The following is a 27,823-nucleotide window of genomic DNA, read 5'->3' as shown; positions in this document are numbered from 1 at the left end:
GGTATGTAGATTATAATTTGGGTAGTAGACTGCAATGCTCATAAACACGGCAACCCACAAATTTGTTGATGAAAATTAGTCAACAAAGAGGAATTGAGGATGTAAGATTTTAAGATCTCCAATGTAGTTGTTGATGGATTCACTCTCCCATATACTAGGGTGATTTGAAAACTCCATCTAGCTCTATGAGATCATAAATAATGTAATGATTTTTATGTTGTTGAGCTTGGAAGAATGGATATGGTTACACTCATTAGGAGAATTATCTCAAAATTACCAGTTCATGAAACTCAAATTCAAATCAAACAGAAAAGATAGTATCCTCAAAAAGATATTGAATGGAACCCTAAGAGTAGTCTCAAAAAAGAAAATGGAAAGGGTTTTCTGTATGGGTCAAGTGGCATGGGCAGCCAGCTATTTAGTCATACCCACTAATTATACAACTAGTTGAGAATTCCCTCATCATATAGACATTTCATAATTTTGGCCAAACAAAGTAAAGTATTCAAACAGGCCATTAAATTGAAACCAAGTACAAAACAAGTCATAACCACCCCATTCTGACATCCAAGGGGATATAAAGAAGAGATTGAGAAAGCTATGAAGGAGCTTTGTAATGTCCCCTTCTCCTCAATGACCACACAAGAGTTGATTATCCTTCTTCACAACATCACGATAGGCTAATTAGGAGATATAGGGGATGATATACTGGTCATGTCATTTATTTCTATTGGTGGAGAAATAAAAGGTGGAATATTATTTTATGGGATATTATCAGAGTTACATGGGGACGCGCCCCCCCCCCTTTTTGGCCACGTCTCGGAGACAGGGGTGTTAATTTTAGTACTTTCAGATTGCATAAAACTCAGAAAATTAGATTTAGATTAATTAATTTATTGTTTTCAGACTTTAGACATAATAAAGGAAATGAAATGCTAAAGACAATGCACAGTTACCCTGGGAAAACCTCCTAGGAGGAAAAACCCAGCCAAAGGATCCTCAGATCTGATTTATGATTTAGAATTCAACAGAAAATTACACACTTATCTGGTTTTACAGTCACCATGAGAGAGGAATAATTAGGTTACAGTCCTCCTTATCTGATTACAGCCCTTTAATGGAGTCTTCAATGTTGTATGATCATCTCCTGTCTCTAAGGGAGTTCGCTGCCTTCAAGGTAAGATCTGCTGCTGTTTGATCAAGTTCGCACCCTCCTATTTGGGTCTGCTACAACATGTGAGGTTCGCTGTTTGCTGGTTGAAGTCTACTGCACTCCTTATGAAGTTCGCTGCCTACTATGGAAGACTTTGATCTTGCTTGAAGTTTGCTGCCACTATGTGGAAGTTCGCTGCCTACTATGAAAGTTCGCTCTTCACCAAAGATTGTTTTATCAATATGAAACTTGATTGTTCTAAATGAGAGGAAAGTGTTGCATATATAGGTGACATATAGATCCCTAAACATGTCGGCCTCCTTTATACTTTAAACATTTTATTTCTTTCCTTTTAATTTACCTTGATGGGGTCGGCCCTATCAAGGAGGCATGTTTATTAAGTGTGGCGAGCAACCTTTAAGTGTCGAGTGGTGATGGGCCTAGCCCTATATGAAGGGGGTGGATTCCAATGTTGCCTATGGCAATAGGAATCCGCTGGCCCTAATTACAACCAACAAGGGGAACATGGACACGACGTCCCCCACCGTCCTGCCACCGCCAACCAATCGCCGCCGAAGAAGTGGAGACGTGGACAGTCACCCCACAAAAAGTCTAATACGTAGAAGTTAATTTTTTTTTAAATGCGACTTTTGGGGGGGGGTTATGGAGTAACCCTAATTGGACGTGGGCCCCACCCTTTCCCCCAAAACAACACAAAACCATGTTTTTTTGTTGATTTCACTCTCATTTTGAAAAACTGATTTTTTTCCAGCAAGCTAAAGAGGAGGAAAAACTTGAAGAAGACTGATTGAAGGGGTGAGAAAAGTGATTGCAAGTGTGATAGGAGCTAGAAGAAGCAAGAAGAAGAGGAAGAAGAAGATTCTATTGCATTTTGAAGCGATTTTTCAAGTGCAAAGTAGGGTTTTTCAACTTTTCTTGTTTTTTTTTTGGTTTTATTTTCTGATTTTCATTGTTCAATGTCATTTTTGGATTTTTTTTTCCTATTCATCTCAAAATAAGATTTGATGTTTAATCTTGAGGGCAAAATGATGAATGAATCTCAAAATGAGATTTCATGTTTAATCTTGAGGGCACAATGATGATCATTTTGCCCTCAAGATTAAACATCAAATCTCATTTTGAGATGAATACGAAAAAAAAACAAATTGTTAAACTAGGCTGATTTTATTTTTATTTTATTTTGTGAAATGCAGTGTCAATTTCACAATGAGCTTCCAAGGCATGAGTGAAGATGAGATGGAAATCCATTCTCATAGTGAGAATGATTCACAATATGAACCTGAAAATGAGGGAGGTGACCATGGGGCTGATCCTAGAGCCCAATCTAGTTATATGGTGAGTGCACCAGCTAGTACAGGTTGCCCTTCATAGTTGTTGGCACTGTATGCTAGGGGTCATTTTGATCCTAAGTCTCCTCTCAAACAGTTTGCTTCAAGAATATCAGTACAAGGCACATCACATTCAAGTGGGGGAACAAGGAAGTGGAAGTGCAACATTTGTGACACCGAATGGTCTGGTAGCATTAGTAGGGTGAATGCACACTTTCTTTGTTGGAGAGGAAAAGGCATGAGACATTGTAAGGTTTTGGAGGAGGCTAAAAATATACAGTACAGAATTGAGTTCAACAAGCTTTGGGGGATTCCAAATGACACAAATATTTCAATGCCTACTACTTTGTCTGCTAGGGCAGCCCTTCAACACAACCAGAATCGGCCACATACTTCCACTTCTACTGCCGCCAGGGCAAGGAAACGTAAGTTGCAGACACCACAAAGTAACCCCATTGCTAATATGTTTAATGTGCAGCTAAGAGATGAGATAGATGAATCCATTGGCAAGTTCTTCTTTGCCAATGGCATTCCATTTCATGTTACACGGTCTCCTTATTATAGGGAGATGATGGCTATGGTGGCAAAGGGAGGACCATCTTAAGTGCCACCAAGGGAGACGAAAATGAGGACCTCGATCTTGGATAAATACTATTCCAAGATCAATATTTTGATGGAGAAGATGAAGGCATGTTGGCTGGCATTGGGGTGCAGCATAGTTATCGATGGGTGGACGGACATTAGCCATTGTCCACTCATCAACGTCATGGTCACATGTGCAGAGGGCCCTTACTTCCTTAGAGCAGTTGATTGTACAAGGCATCGTAAAGATACTGATTTCCAGTTTCGAGTCCTCAAGGAGGCTATTGAGGAGGTTGGGCCACAAAATGTGGTCCAAGTAGTGACAGATGCAGCCCATGTGTGTAAAGCAGTAGGGAGACTCATTGAGGCAGCCTATAGACATATTTGGTGGACCCCATGTTGTGTGCATGCCATGAACAATGCACTCAAGGACATGGGGAAGATTGACTGGATTAGAGGAGTGGTCACCAATGCGAGAGATGTGCAGGATGTTTATCTACAAACCACCACACTTCACATGCACTCTTCAAGACCTTCGCGAAGAAGGAGTTCTTGAAACCAGTTGAGACCAGATATGCATCCTATTTCATTCTCTTGGAGAGAATGATTGAGTTGAAAGAGGCATTGCAACTCATGGTTATCACTAATGAGTGGAATAGGTGGGTTGAGGCCAAGACAGAGCAGGGGAGAAGGGTGAAGGAGATAGTGAAGAGTGATGTGTTTTGGACTAATGCGAAATACATTGTCTCCATCATTTCTCCAGTATTCCAGGTGATCAGATAAGGGGATGGGGATGCACCTAACCTTGGAGAGGTCTATGAGTGCATTGACTCTATGCTTGACCAGATGAGAGTTGTTGTGCGAGTGAAGGACCCCTCTCTAGCATTCTACAATGAGCAAATTCGGCCTATCATTCAGCGTAGATGGGACAAGTTGAACACTCCTTTGCATATGGCTGCCTTTGCCTTGAATCCTAAGTGGTACAAGGCTAGACCGAGTAGAGTGACACCGATTCAGGATGATGAGGTGAAGGCGGGTTTCTTTAGGTGCGTAGAAAAGATGTTTGATTCCAGAGATAACGGCACAATTCACACTGAGTGGGGAAGATTCACCACTCTTAAAGGTTATTTAGATGCGGCAAAGATGGATATAGACACTATGGCACAGGAGGACCCACTTTTTTGGTGGAATTGCCATGGCCCGAAATCTTTGACCACCACTCTAGCCATCTGTCTGCTATCCCAGGTTTCCAGTTCTTCAGTTGCTGAGAGGAACTGGTCTACATATAACTTCATCCACTCTCTTAAGAGGAACAGACTTACCTATAAGAGAGCAAAGAAGCTTGTGGTTGTACACAATGCTTTGCGTCTCATGGACCGCAAGACACTTGTGTACAAGGAGAGTCCAGCGGCACAATGGGATGTAGAGCCAGAGGAGCCTTCACAGATTGATGAGGATGATCCTACCACTTCAGATGCAGGGCTAGTTGGTGTGAGCTTGAGGGATCTTGATCTTCAGGAGTCCAACAATTCCAGTGAGGAGGAGTTCGCATAAGAGAGCAAAGAAGCTTGTGGTTGTACACAGTGCTTTGCGTCTCATGGACCGCAAGACACTTGTGTACAAGGAGAGTCCAGCGGCACAATGGGATGTAGAGCCAGAGGAGCCTTCACAGATTGATGCGGATGATCCTACCACTTCAGATGCAGGGCTAGTTGGTGTGAGCTTGAGGGATCTTGATCTTCAGGAGTCCAACAATTCCAGTGAGGAGTTCGCAGATGATTAGAGGCCTCCATTAGCTACATTTTGAGTTTTGTCATTTTGTCTTTGACTCTAGTTTCTTTTGTAATGCTATTGCTACACGTATTTGTATTTGGCTACCCATTGTAATGATGAATCATGTAATCATCTTTATTATTACAGACTTTGCAATGGCATCAGATATTCATATTTTCGTTTTCCTTTTTCAATATAATAGAAATCTCCAATTTGACAATTTCATTTGTCAAGTTTTATTTAGCAATTAGCATTGAAGAAATCTTGGTATTTAGATTTAGTATTTCAAATTTCCTATAGTTCCATTTGAAATCTAATTCTTATACTGTCTTACATCTTTTCAAAACTAGTTTTTCAAGTACTATATGTATATGTATAACTATATCAGCACCACCACCCCGCCACCCCCCCGCCGCTGTCCCCCCGTCATCCCCAAACTTAGGCCCTTGGTCCCCCCGTCCAGAAAACCCATCCCCCCCATCCCCAACGCCCGTGGAACACTGGATATTATATTATCATTTGGTGAGAAAAGTTACTTTAAGTTATAAAATAAAATTATAAAAGTAAATTGACTTTATTTATAAAAATGATAATTAAGTCATAAAGTGACTTTATAAGGAGTAAATAAAATAAAGTGATTTTTAATCCCACATTGAGAGTGGAAGCGCACCAATGGTTTGGGAAGTCTTTATAAAGGAGCCTTGTCCTTCTCCAAGGGGGATATTATGTGATTGTTTAATACTTGATATTTCTTCTTAGTTGCTGGTGTGACAGTGACAGCGATTTCTGAGGACAAAACCCCTTGGAGATTTGTAGGTTGGACGGAAACCCAACTCTACTTCTGAGGTGGATTCATTTAGAGTTCATCATTGAGCTTATTTGCAGAATTTTGGGCAGATTTGTGGAAGTTCCAGCTAGGGTTTGGACACAATAATGGAGCCATGTTGCAGGTTGAAGGTTACATGAAATTATATGATAATTCTAGCTTGGGCAACCTCTTGTAGGGCATGTTTGGAAATGATTGCAGAATTTGGTATGTGTTGCATGTATTGTTTGTAAATTCTGAGCAATTGCAGCATCAAATGCTATTGTAATAAGCAGCATTCCACGGGGACACGTCCCCCCCCTTTTTGGGCGCATCCCCCCGTCAAAAACGTCTCGGGGACGGGGGACGGGGACACAACGTCCCCCGCCATCCCACCACCGCCACCCAAGCACCGCCGAGATGCGGAGACGTCCCCATGTCTCCCAAGGAGACGGGGAGACGTCTGGGCGTCTCTCAAAGAGACATGGAGACGCCTCCACGTCTCCTTGGGAGACGTTTGGGCGTCTCCCCGTCCTTCGAGAGACATGCAGACGTCTCTCCAAGGACGGGGAGACGCCCAGACGTCTCCTGTCGCCCCCACGTATATGCAATTTTTAATATTAAATTTTTTTTAAAAGTGACTTTTTAAGTTTTTTGAGGGTTAAGGGGTAACTCTAATTGGACGTGGGTCAAAAGAAAAATAACACCCGACGCCTTTAGAAAATAATAAAAATATTTTTGGCCTCGCGGGGTGCTGCCCCTCGACCCCGCCCTGTATCGCGACAGGGAACGCTCAAGGGGCGCTGCCCCTTGACCCCAACTTGGGGGCGCTGCCCCCAAACCCCCGTTGAAAAATATAAGGGGAAACCTCTCCGATAGAAGTAGGGAAAATCTAACCTCTGAGTCTGATTAGGCTCCATATAACAACACAACTTAGAAATCTTGGTATTTAGATTTAGTATTTCAAATTTCCTATAGTCTCATTTGAAATATAATTCTTACACTGTAATACTGTCATACATCTTTTCAAAACTAGTTTTTCAAGTACTATATGTATATGTATAACTATATCAGCACCACCACCCCCCGCCGCCGTCCCCAAACTTAGGCCCTTGGTCCTCCCGTCCCGGGAATGCGTCCCCGCGTCCCCCCATCCCCAACGCCCGTGGAACACTGGTAATAAGTGCCAAAATTCACCACTCCAATAGTAGTATACAAGGGTTTACAGTTCCATTATGAAAACTCTGTTATTTTCATTTATTGCACGCTCTTATCGTTGCATGCACAAGAATATTCAAGATATGAAATAAACACCAAGCATCTATCTAAACAGATTCGTAAATTCCATTAAAATTCAGACAATAGGATATTTCAAGCTTCTCTAGTTGGGCTACATAAGACTAATTTCCAGCCCCATTGCATCCCCAGTGGTTCTTGTGAAGGAGGATGGAACCATGCGGATGTGTATTGATTACAGAAAACTGAATAAGTAAACCATCAAGAACAGATATCCTATACCAAGGATAGATGAATTAATAGACGAATTACACAAAGCTGTGAATTTATCAAAGATTGACATAGATCAAGATACCATCAGATTCAAGTAAAAGATGAGTATGTGCACAAAACTGCATTCAGATGTCATTTTGGACAATTTGGATTCTTGGTTATGCCCTTTGGTCTAACAGATGCCCCCAACTACATTCCAATCCATACAAATCAAGCATTTAGCAAACAGCTGAGGAAATCTGTTTTAGTTTTCTTTGACAACATTATTGTTTACAGTAAGAGCACTTGAAGAACTTGGACACCATGTTGTGTATTCTGGAGAAGCAATTCTTGTAGAACACAGCTAATCTAGCTCCAAAACGACTGACTAACCTTCTTGTTATACACACAGCCGAAAAAATAAAAGACGCAGCTAGTTCTGCCAAGCACAGCCAAGATCTGTAATTTCCGACTTACCCTCGTGTTATGCAGAAATCATGGTGTTTTTAGAGCCAGATTAGCTACAGCCTACAGCCATTCTTGTATGCAAAGAAATCCAAATGTGTTTAAAATGACCAAGATTTTATACTTAGGGTGCATCATAAGCGTCAAGAGAGTGCAATGCAAGTGGTTCTACAAAAGATTCAAGCCATTTTAAACTCGCTACCTCCTACAGTATTAACACAATTGAGAGGATTCTTTGGGTTGTGCAATTACTACAAGAGATTTGTCAAAGGTTTTTCCCAACTTGTTGCACCCTTAACAAATTTGATGAAGGGAGCTTTTGAATGGACAGAGGCTGCTCAAGAAACTTTTAAAAAACTAAAAAGGGTAACGAGCTCATGCCGAGTGTTTGTTATACCTGTGTTTTCTCTTCCATTTGTGAAAGAACATGATGCCCCAAGAGGGGGAATAGAAGTTGTTCTCACCAAATGAAGGCACCTAATAGCATTTGAGAGTAAGAAATTGATTCACATTAAAAAGACTTAATCCATCTATGACAAAGAGATGCAAAGAGATGCTTGTTGTTCCTGATGTGCTAGAGAAATTCAAGTAGCACCTAGTCTATGGAAAATTTACTGTAAAAACTGATCATAATAGCCTAAAATTCTTCTTGAACCAACAGAATCTAAATGATCACCAACCAAAATGTGTTAGCACAATACAAGCCTACGATTTTGATATAGAATATGTGAAGGGATAGAAGAACATTGTTGTTCACACCCTTTCTAGGAAGCCCTTTCTAGGAAGAACAATTGCAGCTAACTAGAAGATTACTATATTTGCAAAATATGCTATAAACACATTCAGTACTAATATCCTTGGTGAGGTGATTAAGGATGCCAAGTACACAACAACAGATAGACTCATCCTGTATAAGAACAAAGTCTTCTTAGTCCCAATATCTAAGATGAAGAGGAAGATCTTAAGAGCAGCTCATGACACACCACTAGCGAGGCATCCAAGGTAATTCATGACATACAAGCAAACCAAAGAAATATTCTCATGGAAGGGCCTCAAGAGTGATGTCCTCAAACATAAAAGGGAGTGCACTACGTGCCAATAGAACAAGAGAGAGCAAAATTTTTCAGCAAGGTTACTTCAACCTCTATCAATCAGAAATCAAAAGTGGGAGGGTGTGTCATTGGATTTCATCACTAGCCTCCCAAAGGTGCAAGATAAGAATTGCATTTCTGTTATTGTAGACCAGTTAACTAAACATGCACAGTTCCTTGCCATTCCCTCAGACTTCTAAGATCCACGAGTGGTTGATCTATTCTTCAAGGAGGTGTTTAGCCTAGTTAGTGATAGGGTTAACAAATTATTAAGTTTAATTTAGCAAGCATTGTATCACTTGAGAAGCACAAAGCTTACCCCAACATAAGTTATCACCCACAAATAGTTGGGCAAAAAGAGATTGGTAATAAATAGATTGAGGAGCGCTTGAGAAATTATGTTTCAAACTAGTAGTAAGCACACGTCAAGTAGCTACACTTGGAAGAGTTCTGCTACAACAGCTCTTATCATATGTCCATCAGTGTGCCCTCTTTTACAACTTTATATGAATATGATGCTCTAGGTTTGGTTGATCTCATAGTCACAAACAATAGGATACCCACAGCTGCTCACTTGATTAATCAAAGCCAAGAGATTTTGAGTTAACTCAAAGTCAACCTACAAAGAGCTTAGCAACAACAAAAGTTTTATGCAGATCAAAAACATATAGGGAGGTCTTTTGAGGTTGGGGGCATGGTCTATTTGAGGTTGCATCCTCTTTTGTGTTAGTGTAGATTTTTATTTTCCTAACAGAGTATTTATTTTCCTAAATCATAGGTTCTTCCTATACTAACATTAAGCTTCCTTAGGTTAATAAAGTGAGTTTGATTAGTGAATTGTTTATTGAGGTGTTCCCTATTGGTTGGACTTGCCACCTCCACCCTCTCCCTAAGTCTATAAAACTCACTACCTAGCTTGTGTTTTCACTCTTGTATGCAAACTTTTCTTTGTGGGTTCCTAATGCAATTCTCTTGAACTCTCTAGTTTGTAAATTGTGTTTTTCATTTACAATTTGATAGCTTATTTCTCTCTTAAGAGTTTCTAGTTATGCATCCATTTCACATTTCTATCATTGTACCTAATCTGTCTTTTAGAGATTTGGCTAGTCCAATCCCATATTCCTCTTTTAGTAAAGCCCAATATGTTTTGACATTCACTACTGAACTTTCTAGGTAAACTTTTGTGTGTTTTCTCAAATAAAAATTTTAAGTCTTTAAATTCATTTTTCAACATCAAAGCATTTCCAAAGAAACAATCTGGGAAATGAATCAAGATTTTACATACAAATAATGGGGGGAATATGTCAACCAAAGATTTGAGAAATTTTTTACTTCAGAAGGCATTGAATAACAACATAAAATCCTTACAATCCTCAACAAAACTAAGTTGCAAACTGGAAGAATCGGTGCTTGAAAGAGATGGCTAATTGTATGATACACTCCAAAACTCTAGCACCTATATATTGGGTGGAAGTCATCAACTATAGTTGTTATATTCAGAACAAGTTCCTCACCAACTTGTGAAGGGTGTAATTACTTTCCATGCTTGGACTGGTTGTAAACCCACAATGAAAAACTTTTGTGTGTTTGGCTCCCTGCATGGGCCCACATCCCATCCAAGGCTATGGATCCATAGAGCAAGCCTTGTATCTTTGTTGGGTATGCAAAATGTGTAAAGGGCTACAAGCTCCCTCATCCTACTACTCATGAGCTATTCATTGAGAGGAGTGTTCGTTTTGAGGAGGGTCCTACCACTTCTCCATCATTCATCGCATTGGAGACACTATAGCATAATGATAATCCTTCAAAGGATCTTAATCCACTTAGTCTTAATGATAAATCTAATTCCTCTACTTCAGATGGTGACAATAATGATGATTCACATCCTTCCACTCCTAGTCATCACTCGAAGGATACTCCTCCAAATTCTCCACACCCTCCAGCCTTACGGCCTTTTGAGCTCATCAAATATTGCAATCAACAATTTCAGCAAGCTCCACATCTCTTGATTGCTACAATTTCTGATCCAACAATACTTTCAAGAGGCTTCTAGTATTGCCGAGTGGGATTTTGCTATGTAGGAAGAGTTCAATTCCTTGGAGAGGAACAACACATGGGATCTAGTCTCCCTTCCTATGGAGAGGAAACTTATTCAATGCAAGTAGATTTATATAACAAAATTTGCTCGAAATGGGTCAATTGACAAGCAAAAGGCTCACTTGGTTGCCAAGGGACTCTCCCAAGTTCCCAAAAACTACTCTAGAACTTTTGCACCAATCACCAACATAAATTGCATCCAACTTGTTCTTGCTATGGCTGCAACCCACAAAATGGAAATTCATAAAATGAATGTGAAGAATGATTTTCTTCATGTTGACCTTCAAGAGAAGATATACATTTTGCAACAATAGGGATTTGTTCACGATCCTGACATCTTCAAAAGTCTCTCTATGGCCTCAAACAAGCCCCTTAGTCTTGGTATGCCATGATGGGCTCCATCCTCCCTATAGTTAAATAATGAACAACTCAAATAATGAAAACTACCTTTGATGATTCATTTTTTATGTCAGACTTAGGCCTAGTGTACTACTTTTGGGGGAAAGCGATCACTTAGTCTTGGTCCAATAAGCTGATGTTCTCTTGGGAGTCATTAAAACTATTCACTCATTCATTCTAGTATCTTAATTGCACAGCATAAGTACACATTTGACATGCTCCCCAAGTTTGGCATGGTAGATTATAAGCCTGCACCAACTCCATTTTTGTCAAGGTTTAAACTTGAGGCTAAGTGTTTTTAACCTTTGCTTGATGTCACTTTATACCTATAGTGCTGTAAACTATATCCCATATAATTCTACGCTACATAAGAGCCTTCGCTATAGGCTGATTGGAGATCTTCATTGCCTTGTCCTTTTGTCCATCTCACTTGCCCCGTCAACCTCTGCCTTGTCCTTTTCCGACCCTGCTGACTATTTGACTCGTAGCACACCGGAGACATCTGCACAACGCACTATCATCTTGCGAATCTAATAGTCTGAAGGCGGTCGTTTGAGAGTTACGCCTACGCCTAGAAAATGCCTCTATTGCCTCTCCGCAACCATCAACTTCCATATTCGTCCCAGCATGTTTATCTTCCCTTTTGGAGCTCATTTGGTCTCTTAGTGGCTTCTCTAATCAATGGAATTCTATTGGATTTACGCTTGCCCATTGTCTCATTTTCGAAGCTCTCTCTCTGACTGTGTCCTTGGCTCTCACACATTGCTACCATTATCATGCTTTGAGGAAGATCGGCTTGTTCTTCTTCTTCATCCCGCAGGCTTCTCACTTTGGGTGCAGAAGGGGAGTCTTCTTCTTCCTCTATCTTTTGTTATCTCCGTAGCATATTCGTTAAGATATTGTTGTTGTATCTTTTATCTATTATTTCATATATCTATCTTGGTTGTCCATGGAGGTGGAAACACCAAAGTGGGGGTCTGACTATGGCAAGCCTCTAAAAACACAGTCACAACCTTTTCATCCTTGTTCGTCTTGTGTGCAGGTTGTTGAGTAGATTTGGGGGCCTAGCTGGAGACTTCAAGCATGGACCGATTGTGAGATTACATTTCTTCCCTCTTTCCTTTTTATTACTTAATAGATAGTCGTATTTGCTTTTTGCATTGTTATTTTGCTTAGTTTTTGTTATTTGGGCAGGTTTTCGTCACAATTCATTCTCTGTACGGACTTTGTGACTTTGTCCATACAAGATGCCAGCATGTCATGCTATCGTCTTCAACCTATGCATGCATCCTCAAACGGTGTCATTGGGTCACGTAAGAGGACCTCTATGACACGTTCAATGTCATCTAAGGGGTAACTAACAGTTCTATACTTTGTACCGCATCCCGAGTGAAGAGGTTGATTAGTGAGTCCCTGATAGGTGTTCACCCACCTGTTGGAGTAGTTCACTTTTTCCCCTCTACAACACCAACATCTTGTTGAGAATCTCATGTACTTGACTCACATGAGACCTGATATTTCATATGTTATAGGCATTGTCTCTCCATTAATGCGGGAGCCACATAAGCTACGTTAAGAAGAAGCAACAAGAATTCTCCACTAAATTAAGGGTATTCACAATTATGGGATTCAATATGCAACGGGCATTGATTTTGACTTGGTGGGTCACACATTCAAATTGGTCAAGAATTCCCAAGATTGCTAGTCTACTTCAAGGTATGCTTCTCACTTGGTTCTAATCCGATTTGTCAGTGAAGCAAGAAGTAGTTTGCTATTTATTTTCTTAAGCCCTAGGTTTCCTACACTATTATTAAACTTTCATAGGTTAATAAAGTGCGTTAAATTAGTGGATGGGATGTTGAAGTGTCAACATGCTAAAACGCAGTTGACCACTTGGTGGTCACTCCCTATTGGTTACTCGCCACCTCCACCCTCTCCCTAAGCCTATAAAAACTCACTACCTAGCCTTGTATTTTCACTCTTTTATGCAGCTTCTCTTTGTGAGCTCCTAAGGCAAGTCTAGCATCATGACATTTGCACATCTCTTAGGCAATCTTCCCTCAAACGAAGTGGAGCTAAGAAACTCACCCAGAATTTTATGGACACTCCAAGATCATGATGAGGATAGACGATGGCCTATGCATTGCAGCTCCTTGAAAGCAACAGCATCCACAATGTATTCCATGTCTCTTGCTTGAAAAGAGCTCTTAGCTGGGTTGGCGGCCTAGCCTGATTGGCGAGAGCTTCCAATGGTAAAGCACAAGGTCTAGTGTCCCCCCAACCCACATGGTACTGGAGGACGTGTCGCGACAGCATCACCAGTCAAATTAAAAAGTTTACCAGGTGCACTGCAGTTTATAGGGGGTGATATACCCAATTCTGTATTCTAAAAAAAGGAGCTCTTAGCTCACAAATTGTGCCTTCAATAGACCTAACAGCATTAGGTGATGAGGGTAAGTTGATTTTGAAGCCTGAAGAAGTAACAAATACAAGGGTAAAATGAAAAAACTTAAGGGGAAGAAGTATCATGGAATAACTAGTTCGCTAAAAGAACTTTCTTGTTGAAGACACCACTTGGGAAGGATCAGAAATCTTAGAGCACCCCTTCTTAAATAAATTTGTGTGAAACCGAGAACCCATTCATTTTTCTTTTGGTAAGTCAAAAATAATTAATTTTCCACTTTTTGTCCCGATCTTCTAAAGTGTTGACTGTTTTATCTGAGCTCCAATGCCTAACTCCTTTTGTCAGGGTTTAGAACTTTTCTCAATAGTTGCCTCTCCCCAGTGAAGCTGCTTTATCTCTTATCTTAATGGTGACAAAACACTCTATTAATGAACAGTTATAACTATAAGCCTGAATGTTTTTTGGACTTGACTAAATTTCTTTCCATTTAAAATGCAGTGCACTCAAGAGGGATTACTTCAAGACTCCATTCATGAAATTATTTCTTACTGTCCACTTAGACTCAAGTTCTAATGGAAGAAATTATTTATGCATACAAACATATACATTGTAATTCTCCATAAGATTGGTTTATTTCATTTCTGAATAATCAGGAAATGCTTAACGTTTAAAAAACAGTGCAGAGTCTGTTTCCAGTTATTGAATGAAATGAGTGGGACTTCAAAAGGGAGGGAAATGAGTTACTATTTTAATTTTTTATATGAACCTAAAAGAGATGGAGTTGAGGCATTAGCTACATTTTTTAAGGGAAGAGAACTTTTTTCTCTTTCATAATTCCCTCGTTTTATGGATTTTGGATCTAACCTTTATTTGATGCTATTAATACTGGGAGGGGGCTTAGTCTTTAAATTGAGCAATATCACTAGAATATTTTGTATTGCAGGTTCGTGATCCCTAACACTCAGGAATCATTAGATAGACAACTGCAAACATAATGAATAAATGAAATTGAAAACATATTTCTTTAGAAATTGCGATAATACTTTACTGAACATCGAGTTCTTAAACAGTAAAAAGTGTTTCCTTTGAATAAAAAATGTGCCAACATATGACCTAGAAGTTTAGTTAACAGAATAAGCAAACAATGGCTGATATCTACAGGTTATGTCAACAAATAATGACTATCTTAGGTAGAATAGACAGCATTTTGAGGAGAATGGTAATGAAAGAAGAAAACAATTGTACAATCCCTGGGTCTCATACATGGTAATAAAATGTCAATCTGAATACTATATTTTATGGATTTAAATATATAAAAACTTTAAAAATCTATTTGGTGTCATTCATACTGATGATTTAGGGACTAAAATACCATTTGCATGGCTTCCCCACAAAGCTCAAGAGAGAGAAAAATAATAACTTCACCCAAAATACTAAGTGAAAAAACAACCCATGATAAAAAAGATTTAATTGTTCATGTTATTATCTAAAAAAAACTTTGCATATAATCTAAAGCAACCATCCCCCAATTACAAAAGTAGGCTAATAGGAGTTAAAATGCACATCTAATTGCAATAGAAACTCTTAAAGAGTTAAGAAGGCTCTCACAACCAAACATAGAAGGCGGTGAAAGAACCTATGAAAAAGAAGGTAAACCAGACGCATAAAAGATAGATTCAAAAGTGTATGATGAAAACTAATCCTGTTAACAAAAAATAAATTGCTTTACCTTCCATGTCCATGTCAACCTCCATGTCTGAAACCACAGAAACTGTCAAAGCCCCTCCCAAGTGCACACCTTTTGAATCCATGTGCTGCTGATTCGAATCAGGAGACACTGATGGAGCCTGCAATTGAACTTTGGCCTCTCCCTCCCTCCCTGCACTTTGATCCAGCTGGCTTTTCCTCTTCAACCATTGGTAATATTCATATCCTATTGCTGCATCACTTCCAAGTTCCCCACCGAATAAAAATGAAAACTTTGGATTGCCTGCCTGTTTAGCCCGAGCCATGTTTTCGAACTCAGGTCCATTCTTGAGAACAAACTGCACTAAAATTTCAATGTTGCGGATAATTTCATCATCTTTTGGCCTAGGAGGCTGTGAAAGCAAACTAGGAGCAGTCAGCAGTCCTTGAGAAACCTGCACGGGAGCAGCAAGAAGAGGAGGGCCCAAAGATAGAGGGGCATTGATAATAGGAGATTGAGGTAAATTTAACGTCGCTGGAAGCAATGGTTGCTTCCCTGGAAGAGGTAGTGGCCCTCTAGGACCCACAGCAGGCAGTGGGGAACCAGCTGCTGCAGGACCAGTCAGAGGCCTAGATGGCATGGTTCCTAGAGAAGGCAGCGCAATATTAGGAGGTGGTGGTGCAGCTGGCATTGGCTGTCCAGAAGGTGGTGCAACCAGGTTCCCTGGTGGCAACATATGAGATTGAGGAGGTCCAAATCTAGGGCTCTGCTGCTGTTGCTGTCCGTGAGGGAACGGAGGACGTTGGTGCATCATGGGACCTCGACCCTGAATTGGAGGTGGAGCATAAGGACGACCCATGTTCATCATTCCTGGCCTGGGGCCTGAGCCAGGAGGGAGAGGAGGGCCGTTCCTGAACTGAGGAGGAGCTTCTCCCCCTGGTCGCTGCATGCTTCAAACCAGTCCCTTAACCAAGTATAAATTACCCCAAACAAGAATGTGAATTCCAATCCTGCATTAAATAATTACAAATTCAAATCCTGCACTCAATTATTATATACTGCACTCTCAGAGCCCATGCCCTCATGCAAAAATATCAACCTGTCTGTGTTACTTCCTCCAATTTAGAATTGGAAGCATATTAGCGTAGCTAATAATTCAGCAAAATCCTGAGCCTTCTCCGAAGCAACTGAACTGAAATAAGTACAGACCCTGCAAAAGAATAAAAATATTTTATCAAAACCTTGGACTATATTCGGTACAATCAAAATCTCTTGTCTAGTCTAACCCCACTTCTTCCTATGGTCAACTAAACCAAAAAGCACAGAGCCTGTACAAAAAAATGCCTAACTTGCTACGTCCAGTGCAATTGCAATAAAAACATCCTCAACTTCAAGTTCTCTAATTTGGCAGAAGCCCACTTCTCCCGAAATACAATTGTAATTGAAAAAATACATCCCATTCAGAAAACGCCGGACTGGCGACAAAACCCCATGCTATAGATGATACAATTAGGTTATCCAAATTAGAGTAAATCAGCTCTAATGACCTGCTCTACTAAATTCCAGTCACTACAAATAAACCATAACCGGGATGTATTCCATAGAACAAAATTCTCGGATTTTGCAAAACCCTACTTGCTAGTAATAGCAGCTATAATGAAAATTACGGCCTTCCGAAAATCCGCCTCACTTCAATTTCCAGCCCTCTGAAATCATCTACAAGTATAAACTTCCCTAAATCGAATCACAAAGAGTGTTAATGACTAACCCAAAAAAACAAACTACCAACTGAACTGGATCGCGAACCCTAACTATGTGTTTCTTGCAAGCACAGTTTAGTCATTACAATATTTGAAACTGCGCGGACTTCAATCCAACAAAAGGCATCCTAAGAGCCAAAAAAAAAAAATGAAAAAATAAACCTGCTGCTATTAAGAGAGCGAAATTTTAATTACCGAGAACATAACAGCACAGAAGTCGCAGGATCCAAACCCTAAACTCCGTGATAAATTTAGTGTAGTAGAGCGGTGTATGTTCATAAGGAAAGAATAAAGCAAACTAGGTGTTTTTTTACAGACAATCCTCCCGAAAGGAATGTCAATAGCTGTTTTAAGATATGAAGTAGATTGCTGTGTGCGCTAATTTGTTTGAGAATAAATTGCATACATAAATATAAGAAACGCTGATTATTGACGTGAGAAGTTTATGGCTTTTACCTAGCTTAGCAATTCATCCCTCCCGTTTGTTCTTCTTGAGGCTATTATTGATGTCATCTTACACACATATATTTATATATTTTATTAACTGCAATCGATAAAAATTAAAAAAATAATTTTAAAATAAAGTTCTTAAATGTTTGAAGATGGAAATTAAGTATTTATTATAGATAATTACAAAGATATTTATCTTTGTCGTAATTGGTCATATTTAAAATCCTACAAAATGTGAAATAGATCATCATTTTGTAAGGCATAATAAGACTTTTTTTAATTAGAAGAATGTGAATGGCTTTTCTCATGAAAATAATATAATCTAATTAAGATGATATTATATTACAATAATCATTATAGTTATTAGATAATAATGTTATACTATAGTTATTAATGGGCCTATTTGGGTTAATTTGGACTCACATAGGGTAAAGGAGGTTGAATGGAAAAGGCCCGAATAAGGGTGGATAAAGGTGAATTTTGACAAGGTTGCAAAAGGTAATATGGGTCCTTCGGGGGCAGGATATGTAGTTAGGGACTGGAATGGTAATATATTAGCACTAGGGGCTACGAAGTTGACAGAGGGAGCTGACAATGAAGTTAAAGCCTATGTCACTCTTTTGGCAGTCAAAATGGCAGATTGATTAGCAGTTTCAAATCTCCTTGAAGGTGACTCTCAGATAGTGTTCAATGTCATCATAAAAGGTGAATCAATTTCATGAAAAATTAATAAATATATTAAATTTTTTTGAAATTATTTTTCTAAATTTTCAAAATGTATTGTTTCCCACACCTTGAGAGGGGGGCACAAGTTGTCCAATGTGGCGATGGCTTTAAATGCAAATTAGATAGGGAGATATGGGAGGATCTCTGAGGCGTTTGTTCAATGAGTAATAAATAATAATGTGGGATGGTTAATGAAGAATGTAGTGTGTATGTTGCCAAAGTTTAATGTAATTGAGGTATGTGATGGATTTTGTGTGAGATGTTAGACGTCATTATTTAAGGTTGCATTGGCATTTCCTTTTATCTGCAAGAAAACCTGGAGTAAGTTGGTGTAAGGAAGGAGATGGATGGTAGAGTAATTTAGTGCAAGGTAGAGACGGGTGGTGGTTGTTTTTTCACAAGATGGAAGCAAACTTTTCATTTGTGACATCCAAACAACAACTAGCATTCATGGGCCAAGTTTCTAAGAAGTGGATGTGAGGTATTTTTAAGTTCGAGAAGCCCATTTTCTTTCAGATTATGGGCATCCTTTTGGGTGAAGAGTTTATGAGCGTTTTTGATCGCTACTACACAAACGCAGATATTGTATCCATGGTGATGTCACGAGGACTTGAATTGGGCCACAAAGCAAAGGTCTTTTGTGTGTTGGATAAATGTGTCGAGGAGGAGATATTGTATGGGATGCACAAGTTGTTGGCAATTGCAACCCCACAAGTTCATTTTTTAGTAGAGAATGGGGAGTGGGTGCAAATTGAGGATTTGGTACCTCCCATGCATCTGTTCATTAGGTGGAGTACCACTGATGCAAAGGCAAGAGGTGTAATTGCAAAACATGAAGTTAAATGTGTGATAAGGACCCAAACCCCACACTCCTAAGGTGTTTCAAGTGCATCTAATACCTCTAAGAGGCTCAAAACTTATCTTCCACTAATCCAAGTGGTTCCTCTACCTCTACACCATTAAACACTCCCAAGAAAAATGTATCTAAGGTACTAAAGGCATCAAGTCTTCCTTTATCAAGATAACTCAATTATTTAGCCTACAACTAGGCCTAGGCTCCTACTAGCCCTGCAAACACTATTTTAGGAAATTATCTCCCAAAATTTGTAAATAACTAGAAAAAAAAAATCACATATTAGGATACCCTTTTCAGCCAACAATAACATATCTAAAACTTAGGTACTCTTATTTTGGACCAACAATCTCAAAAACTCACTATCCTCTGTACCTAGTAGGCTAATTAGGCCACATTTGCAAAGGAAGTACTCCCAAATCTCATCTCCAGAAGGAACCCTTCTGTACAGACTTTGGTTATGATCCAAAACCAAGGATTTTCTAAGTTTTATGGTCAGTTAAGGCTTCTATATGCCCTAACCCCAAAAACCTCACTAATTCACCCTTAAACCTAGGGCTTGCTCAAAAACTCACCAAACATCACTTCCAAAATCAAACGAGGGATGATTCACCATGTCCTCAACATAATTTTACTGTCTCAAACACAAAAATAGCCCCTCCTTAAGGCCGATCTTCTACTGTTATAGTTGTGGCACCAAAACTATGCATTTTCAATTAATCCTTCATGGTGTACACCAAACTTTCACTCCTTCCTGTCATTAAATTGTCACGAATGTATGATACAAGTTAGGGATGATCCAATCCACAAGAAATAGATTCCTACATCTATGGTTGGATAATTGTTTCAATGAAAACCAACAAAACAGTAAATGAAAGACTGCAGACTTAGGAATGTATAGTGCAAGGTGTGATTCTGGGTTTATTAAACCCTCAGCAGATTAAAAACATGTAAGGATGCATAGACACTACCCTCGCTTCATTACAAAACCAATATCAAAACTATTTTAGTGCAAAGAAAACATGAAAACCCAGATCTGCAAGAAAAATAAGTAGTTTTATTGCTATTTTGGGTTACAATTCGTAGAACCCTGGACTCCTTGTGCTCTCCCCCCATACAAATGCCTCTCAAAGATTTTAATAGGCCTCCAAAAACTTCCCCAACCAATCCATATAGTTATGTGTCATTACAGATGCTTAACAAGCCTATTTTATCATTTCCCACCAAAATGACACTAGTCGTTATATTCAAATATTTGAATTAAAAACTCTTATTAAACACCCTATTATTGACTTCTACCCAAAGCTAATGACTCCCAAAGGATCAAAATACTTTATCAAATAGATCTAAACACTCTTAAGACTATTCCCAATCCTATAACCCTAAAATCCTATATTTGGTCCTATGGTCCTATTAAGCCCATTAGGACAATTAACCATTACATTAGGATCATTACAATGAAATGCCATAATTGGCTTTAAGATATCAAAATTTAGTCTATTAGACCCATACACCTCCTTGTAATGCCTCCATGGTGTCCTCCAAGTTGTCTTCATGTCAAGGGCTCTTACACCATACTCCCCCCCAATGAAAAATCTCTTGTCCCAAAAGAACAAATATTTTGTGTTCAGATCTTGTAACTCCAGTGATGATTGTTTGGTACATGTCTGCACCTTGTTCAACTACTCAAAGGAAACTCTCTGACCTCTGCAACCTGCATCAATCTCAAAACAAGAATTAGTGCTCAAAAAATTATATTTTGGTTCCCTCATGGGACTGTCTTTTGTCTGCCCTTGCTGCTTCCTTTCATCTGTTATTTGATATGATTTTTGGTTAACACCAATGTCACCATTACTGCCTTTCTTCTACACTCCAATAGGATACAAAATTGATCCCACCATTACACCATCCATACTACTAGTCCACAGCACATCTGTGCTTACTAACTTGTTGTTATCAACCACCATCTTTTGCTTCACATGAGGCTTATCTCCAACCTGCAAACTCACAGGTATTGGATCTCTGAAACATATGACACTTTTGTCATTTCTGTCAACAACATTCACAGGATTCAACAAAAAATTTAGCTCACTTTATGCACAAGGTATCTTTTAGTGTAGCCATCATACATTGTCTTTCTCCCATACTACCAAGGTCTTCGTAGGATGAAGTGTGCACAAGTCATAGGTACCACGTCACACAAAACCTTATCATTGTATTCCCAATCGAAAAACTAACATATGCTTGTTCCCCAATGAGGATATGTTTTCTTTGCTGACCCAAGTAGCATAATAAGGACATCTATGAGGAAGTCTTTGTAAATTAAGTTTATTGACCATCTCATAGGAAACCAAGTTATTATGTGAACCTGAATCTACAATCAATTTACAAATTTTACCTTGACACAAACACTGAGCTCTAAAAATTGATACCTTAGGATCTTCTTGCTGCTGCAACTTGCCTTTGTTAAGCATGAGGAATTCTCCTTCTAGCACTGGACTTGCTTTCAATGGTTCATTTTTTTCTTTCTTTTCTTCTTCTTGTGTCAAGTTGACTCTCCTATCCCTACTTCTATCTAATTGTTCCCACTTAGGACATTTAAAAGAAGGATGCCCCACTTCATTACAATTGAAGCATCTGCCTGTGAAAGTGCCTCTACCTGCCCCAAATCTTTCACCTCCTTTTTATCCTCCTCTTGAATCAGAAGTTGTCTCTTTTCCTTTCTCATTGCTTTGTCCTTGTTCCCAACTTTTTCTACCACCTCTTCCTCTTCCACCTCTTCCAGCATTGCCTTGTCTTTCCTACTTCCTCTTCAACTTATCTTCTGCTCTAATGGCCAACTAAAAACATTCTCCCAACGTCCTAGGCATCTGCAAACCTATTTCATCTTGAAGGTTGAATCTTAACCCATTCAAGTACCTTGCTATCTTCTCTTCTTCATCCTCTAGACCCCCTTTATTACCAAGCTTATGAAACTGCTCAATATAGGACATCACATCCGTGTCCTTTTACCTCAAATTTTGCCTCATTTTCTTCGCATGAATTGTATAATCAGATGGTAAAAATTGATCCTTAATCAAACTCTTCATTCTGGCCCATGTTGTGATCTTTTCCAATCCTCTAGCCATCTTGTCATTTTGTACATCAGACCACCATGTCAAGGTTGTACCTCTCAACTTAGTTTTGGCAAACTTTACTTTCTTTTCTTCATCGATTTCCTCAAATTCAAAATAGTTGTCTAAGGCATCTAACCAGCCTAAGATTTATTCACTGTCCATCCTCCCTTGGTAAATAGGTAGGTCAATGTTACTCTTACCTCCACCTTGGACTGCCTTTATCAATCTCACCAATCTCTTCTATTCAGGATCTTCTTCTCCCCTTCTAGGCTCTTCATGCCTTTCCCCTTCATCGTGTGCTCCGACTTCTTCATTCATCTCCTCTCATGTAAGCTCTCCCTTTTCTTTATTCAAGGCTTCAATTCTTGCTAGAAGTTGTAACCTCTATATCCTTTTTTGTCTATCCTCCCCATCCTTTGTTGCTTCCAACTCCCTCTTTTCCCTCTTCTCTTGTTCAAGGGCTTCTCTCAACTCCTATATCTCTCTAGCCATTTGATTTTTAGGAGCCATCGTATCAAAACCTTCCCTTAAATATCTACTCACTACTTTGATACCAATCTGATGTAGAGGAAAGAGGTGTAATTGCAAAGCTTGCAGTTAAATGTGTGATAAGGACCCAAAACCTTTCCACTAAGGCAAGTGGTTCCTTTGCCTCTACACCATTAAACACTCCCAAGCAATATGTACCTAAGGTACTCAAGGCATCAAGTCTTCCTTTATCAAGATAAGTCAAGTATTTAGCCTACAACTAGGCCTAGGCTCCTACTAGCCCTGCAAACACTATTTTAGGTGATTATCTCCCAAAATTTTCAAATCACCAGACAAAAAAATCACATATTAGGATACTCTTTTTCAGCCAACAATAACATATCCAAAACTTAGGTACTATTATTTTGAACCAACAATCTCAAAAACTCGCTGTCCTTTGTACCTGGTAGGCTAATTAGGCCACGTTTGCAAAGGAAGTACTCCCAAATATCATCTCTAGAAAGAAACCTTCTGTAAAGACTTTGGTTATGATAAAAAACCAATGATTTTCTAGGTTGTATGGTCAGGTAAGGCTTCTATATGCCCTAACCCCTAAACCCTCACTAATTCACCCTTAAACCTAGGGCTTTGTCAAAAACTCACCAAACATCACTTCCATAATCAAATGAGGGATGATTCACCATTTCCTCAACATACTTTTACTATTTCAAATACAAAAATATCCCCTCCTTAAGGCCGATCTGCTACTGCTATAGTTGTGGCACCAAAACTATGTATTTTCAGTTAATCCTTCACGATGTACACCAAACTTCCACTCCTTCCTGTCATTAAATTGTCAGGAACATGTGATACAAGTTAGGGATGATCCAATCCATAAGAAATAGAGTCCTACATATATGGTTCTGTATACACCTAAAAATGGTCTGAAGATAGTTAATTAAATACGCAGTTATTTGATTAATTCCCCTTCCCAATTAATTGAATTCACAAGCAATTTAATTAATTTCTCTATTCATCTACTAAGTAATAAATCTAAATGATTTATTTATATAGTTCATTTCATATCCCCCTTTGATTAATTAATGTCTCCCCATACTAATCAATTCTTCTAATCCCTAATTAAGATTAACAAACTCAAGTTTGTTGAGATTAATTACCATTTTCCAATTATTTGAATTTCTAAATTCAAATGATCCCATGGCTCCTAACTTTAACCACCTAACCTAACCATCCCCTAACTTAACCCATTCAATCTAATCTTGGGTCTAACTAACCCTATCCTATCTTGCACATTCTAACCTCCTTATCCTAACCTCCCATGGTGTGGATATTCTCTCCTTGAGACACATGGCACTTTTGCCACGTCTCCTTCCTTGGACACTTGCCCTCTCATGAGCAAGGCTCCTTGACACTTGTCACCACATAGATGACAAGTGTCCCTTCCTTCAACATCTTCTCCAACTTCCTCAATCTTGGCCCTTGATATCTTCATATCAAGTCTAGACCGTTGATTCCTGCCACCTCAGCTTTGACCTTGGAATTCCTATAAATATCCCCCATTTTGGAGCAATATGGATCCCATCTCATATCAATTTAGGCATCATTACTATAGGCATTTTGCATTTCAATTATCTAGTAATTAGCTTTTGGATTTATCATAGCATGTTAATCTAGTTTCTTAAATCATGCATTTTATATCATCTCCATAGTCAATCATGATCAAATAGCTACTCAACTCTTGAGTTGTCACTTTGGAGGTCATTGCTCCGCTAAGAGCCCATCAATCCAACACCTTCAAGGTCCTCAAGAATAGAGGAAAATGAGACATTTCTAGGAAGGCTTATGGTTTGCATCTTTGATTTAGTTTTTTAATTAAGCTTTTCAATTACATTTTATTGTCTCGTTATATGTGTATGCCTTCTCTTACTAAAAACATTTTTAGCATCACATTAATTGGCGCCCACCATGGGGCCCAACCCCTTTGATCTTTAACAAGTTTGTTTGCAGGAAATTTCATTGACGGGTTGATTAGCTCTTTCAGAGTGCAGATTAGCTCTCTTGGGCTCTCGAGTAGCATTCTTGGTCTCTATTGTGGTGTTCTGGCACCTCAAATGACATTTTCAGGAGACTTCTCAACTCTGTCTTTCTGCTTTTCTATACTTTAGCACTTTCAGTCTATACTTTAGCATTTTTGGTATGTATGGTGGCATTTTTGGCAAATTTGTCAGCGTTTTCAGTCTATTTAACAGCGTTTCTGGTGTGTAGGACAACGTTTTTGCTGTGCAGAATAGCATTTTTGGTGTGCAGGACAGCATTTCTGGTGTGCAGAGTAGCGTTCTTGGCATATATGATGGTGTTCTTGGTCAATTTGATGGCATTTTTCAGTTTTTTATTAATTTTGCAAATATTGTATGTTGCATTCCTCATTTCTGCTTATGGACTGTCATTTTCCCGAACCTAATTTGCAGATTGTTGGTTTTGCAGGTACTTATTTCGCTATGAAAGACCAGAGTTATAAACTATTTCGCCGCCAAATAATATAATATAAACTACTAACTTTGTTTGCAGCTGCGGGATTTTACACTTATATTTGTTAAATTAGGCACATAGACTAATTACAATGGAAATGAACAAACATGTCTTATGTGTCTTGATGATAGGCGAGTATGCTCTCACCTTTCTTAGGTGATCAAAAAGCTAGACTCATCCTTTGCTTTCAATAGTGCATATCTTTAGCGGGCCTATCATAGTGGGAAAAAGTAATCACCCTGTGAGAACGACCCAAGTGAGTACGACTGGACCCGAGCATTCCAACTCACTATAATAAATAGGTCTATGATGATTAAAGTCTCAGAGGATGGGATTATTTGAGTTTTCTCTTTGAGATCTCTCATATCAGGCATTTTGTAGGGCCTCACAGTCTCAATCACGTTTACGTGACTACAACTTGTTTCGGTACCTTATCGGGCTATAGGCCTCAATCATGCTTGCGTGACTTCAAGGGGTAATTTCAAACAGAATTCCTGACTAAGAACTATAAAAATAGAATCTACTTGATTCACCTCCGAAAGGGTGATAATCTTTGTGCAAGAGAGATAGTAACTCTCCCAAGACAGTTGCCATATCGTGCCCCCATTAGCGTTTGGAGTCGGATAATACGGTGTTGAGAATCCATTGTGTGATGCTCAGTGGCCGTATTCTGATTAGCTATTGGGTGTGTACCTAAGTCAGCAAGTAAAGGTTTTCATTCTCAGCCAATCTCCTTAGGATAGATTGATTGATGTGTTTTTAATTGTTAAAAACCTTTGGGACAAAAATACAATCTGATTTTTGTGTTTACAAGTCAAGTCAAGATCTCATCCATTGAAATACAACAAACATTGAAAACTCAAACTTCAAACTGTCAAATTCACAAGTTTCACAACAAATTAGCTCTTTCAGTCCAAACGGTCGCACATACGGTTCAAACAGTTGCATATATAGTCCAAACGATCTCACATATGGTTCAAACAGTTGCACCTATGGTCCAAACAATTGCACCTACGGTCCAAACAGTCGCACCTACGGTCCAAACAGTCGCATTTTCAGTTCAAACATCATCTCTCTTGGTGTTAATGTTAACATTCTCATTTTTCAACATTAACTCTCCAAGGTTGAGCACCTTAGAGATTTTGGTCTAAACAACAGAGTTCCTAGTCTAAACAGCAGAGTTCCTGGTCTAAATGTCAGCTCTTATGGTCTAAAGGTCAGATCCCTTGGTCTAATCAACAACTCTTGTGAGTTGCATATCAAATTGTTCATGTTGCAGCATCAAATCTCCTAGTTTGTGCTTGCTAGGTCTACATATCCATTTTCTGAGTCTAAAAATTACAAAATTGGGTCAAAACAACAATTTCCTAAGTTCAAACACCCAATTTGCTGAGTATACACATCATTTGAACTTTAGAGCCATTGTATTGCAGAGCAGAGTTTTTGGTCTGTTTGTCAGCATTTATGGTGTGCAGAACCGCGTTTCTGGTGTGCAAAATAGCGTTTATGGTCTATCTGCCAGTGTTTCTGGTCTATCTGGCAGCGTTTCTAGTCGGTTTGTAGCATTTCTGGTCTGTTTCTCAGCGTTTCTGGTCAGTTTTGCAGCGTTTCTGGTAAGTCTGTCAGCGTTCTTGGTCAGTATAGCAGAGTTCCTGGTTATTTTGTCAACGTTTCTGGTAAACTACATCAAAATCAGAAAACAAAAACAACCCATTTCTCAAACAGTCAAACATAGAGACGAGGTCATCTTCTTAGGTCTTTCAATCAAGTTATCCACTGTCAAAACAAACTCAAGAACAAGACACACAAAGGTCTCAAGTATTCACCTCAAACAAGTTAAAGATCAAACACCTTAAAGTGCAACATCACATTGTCTTTGATAAACTGATCTTTCAAATATAGTTTCTCATCAGGATCTATCATCCTTTAATCACGAAACTACAATACTTGATCAGAATAACCTCGTTCTTTATCATAGGATATATCATTCCTATTTGAACTTGGTCATATCAAAAATCACAAAATTTGCACTCCAAAACTAAGATCGAAAAACTTGCAAACAAGCAAATACTTGAAAAAATCATTTCCTCAACAATTGATCACTTATTGCGGCACATTAAGCAAGATTTAATCACAAAAAACATTCAAAACACAATGCCCATTTTAATTGTAGTGCAGAGACATAAGATCGTTGAAACATTGGAAATACCTGAAGATCATTGAAACATGGCATACCAAAGCAAAAGACAAGAACACATAACAAGCCAACATATTGGAGAAATCAAACAACTCCAGAATCAAAATCCAACCATGTCAAAACTTAACAGAGATTCAAATGCATATCCAAAGAAAGGTGGCTCTTTTATGCAACTATTAAAAAGATCCTTAAAAGATTTGGATGAGAAAGATCACAATCACGCAACTATATCTAGCAATGGTTCATCCCCCCATAAGCAAATTAACTCTCCAAAGGCATCTATTCTTACACTTCTTAAAAAAGAGAAAAAACCTTCCATAACATTCTCACCAAACAATACACCCAAAGATGATGTTCCCCAAGGGATATCCATAATGGCCATCAAACCTATTTCAGAGGATCCTATTCAA

The 27,823-nt window shown here is 38.9% G+C and overlaps 1 protein-coding gene across 6 annotated transcripts in view; it reads right to left on the bottom strand.

The window, feature by feature from the left end:
• The window catches only part of LOC131057751 (zinc finger CCCH domain-containing protein 55), a 105,944-nt gene extending 88,398 nt beyond the window's left edge, over positions 1-17,546 (bottom strand). For 3 of the 6 annotated variants that reach the window (XR_009372565.1, XM_059221325.1, XM_059221329.1), the window contains exons 1-2: positions 17,249-17,472; positions 15,336-16,503 (exon numbers count right to left, since the gene is read on the bottom strand). Coding sequence is in view for 5 of the 6 variants with exons in the window: in XM_059221325.1 (XP_059077308.1) it covers positions 15,336-16,242 (907 nt within the window). In the remaining variant the exon portion in view is untranslated. Of the gene's footprint in view, positions 1-15,335; positions 16,504-17,248; positions 17,473-17,509 lie in introns of those variants that run through there. The other 3 variants (XM_059221328.1, XM_059221327.1, XM_059221326.1) reach the window with 3 other exon arrangements.
• Positions 17,547-27,823: the final 10,277 nt, after the last annotated feature.

This window comes from Cryptomeria japonica, chromosome 5, assembly GCF_030272615.1.
Source record: "Cryptomeria japonica chromosome 5, Sugi_1.0, whole genome shotgun sequence".
Taxonomy (NCBI): domain Eukaryota; kingdom Viridiplantae; phylum Streptophyta; class Pinopsida; order Cupressales; family Cupressaceae; genus Cryptomeria; species Cryptomeria japonica.
This window is presented reverse-complemented; position numbering and strand designations above follow the sequence as displayed.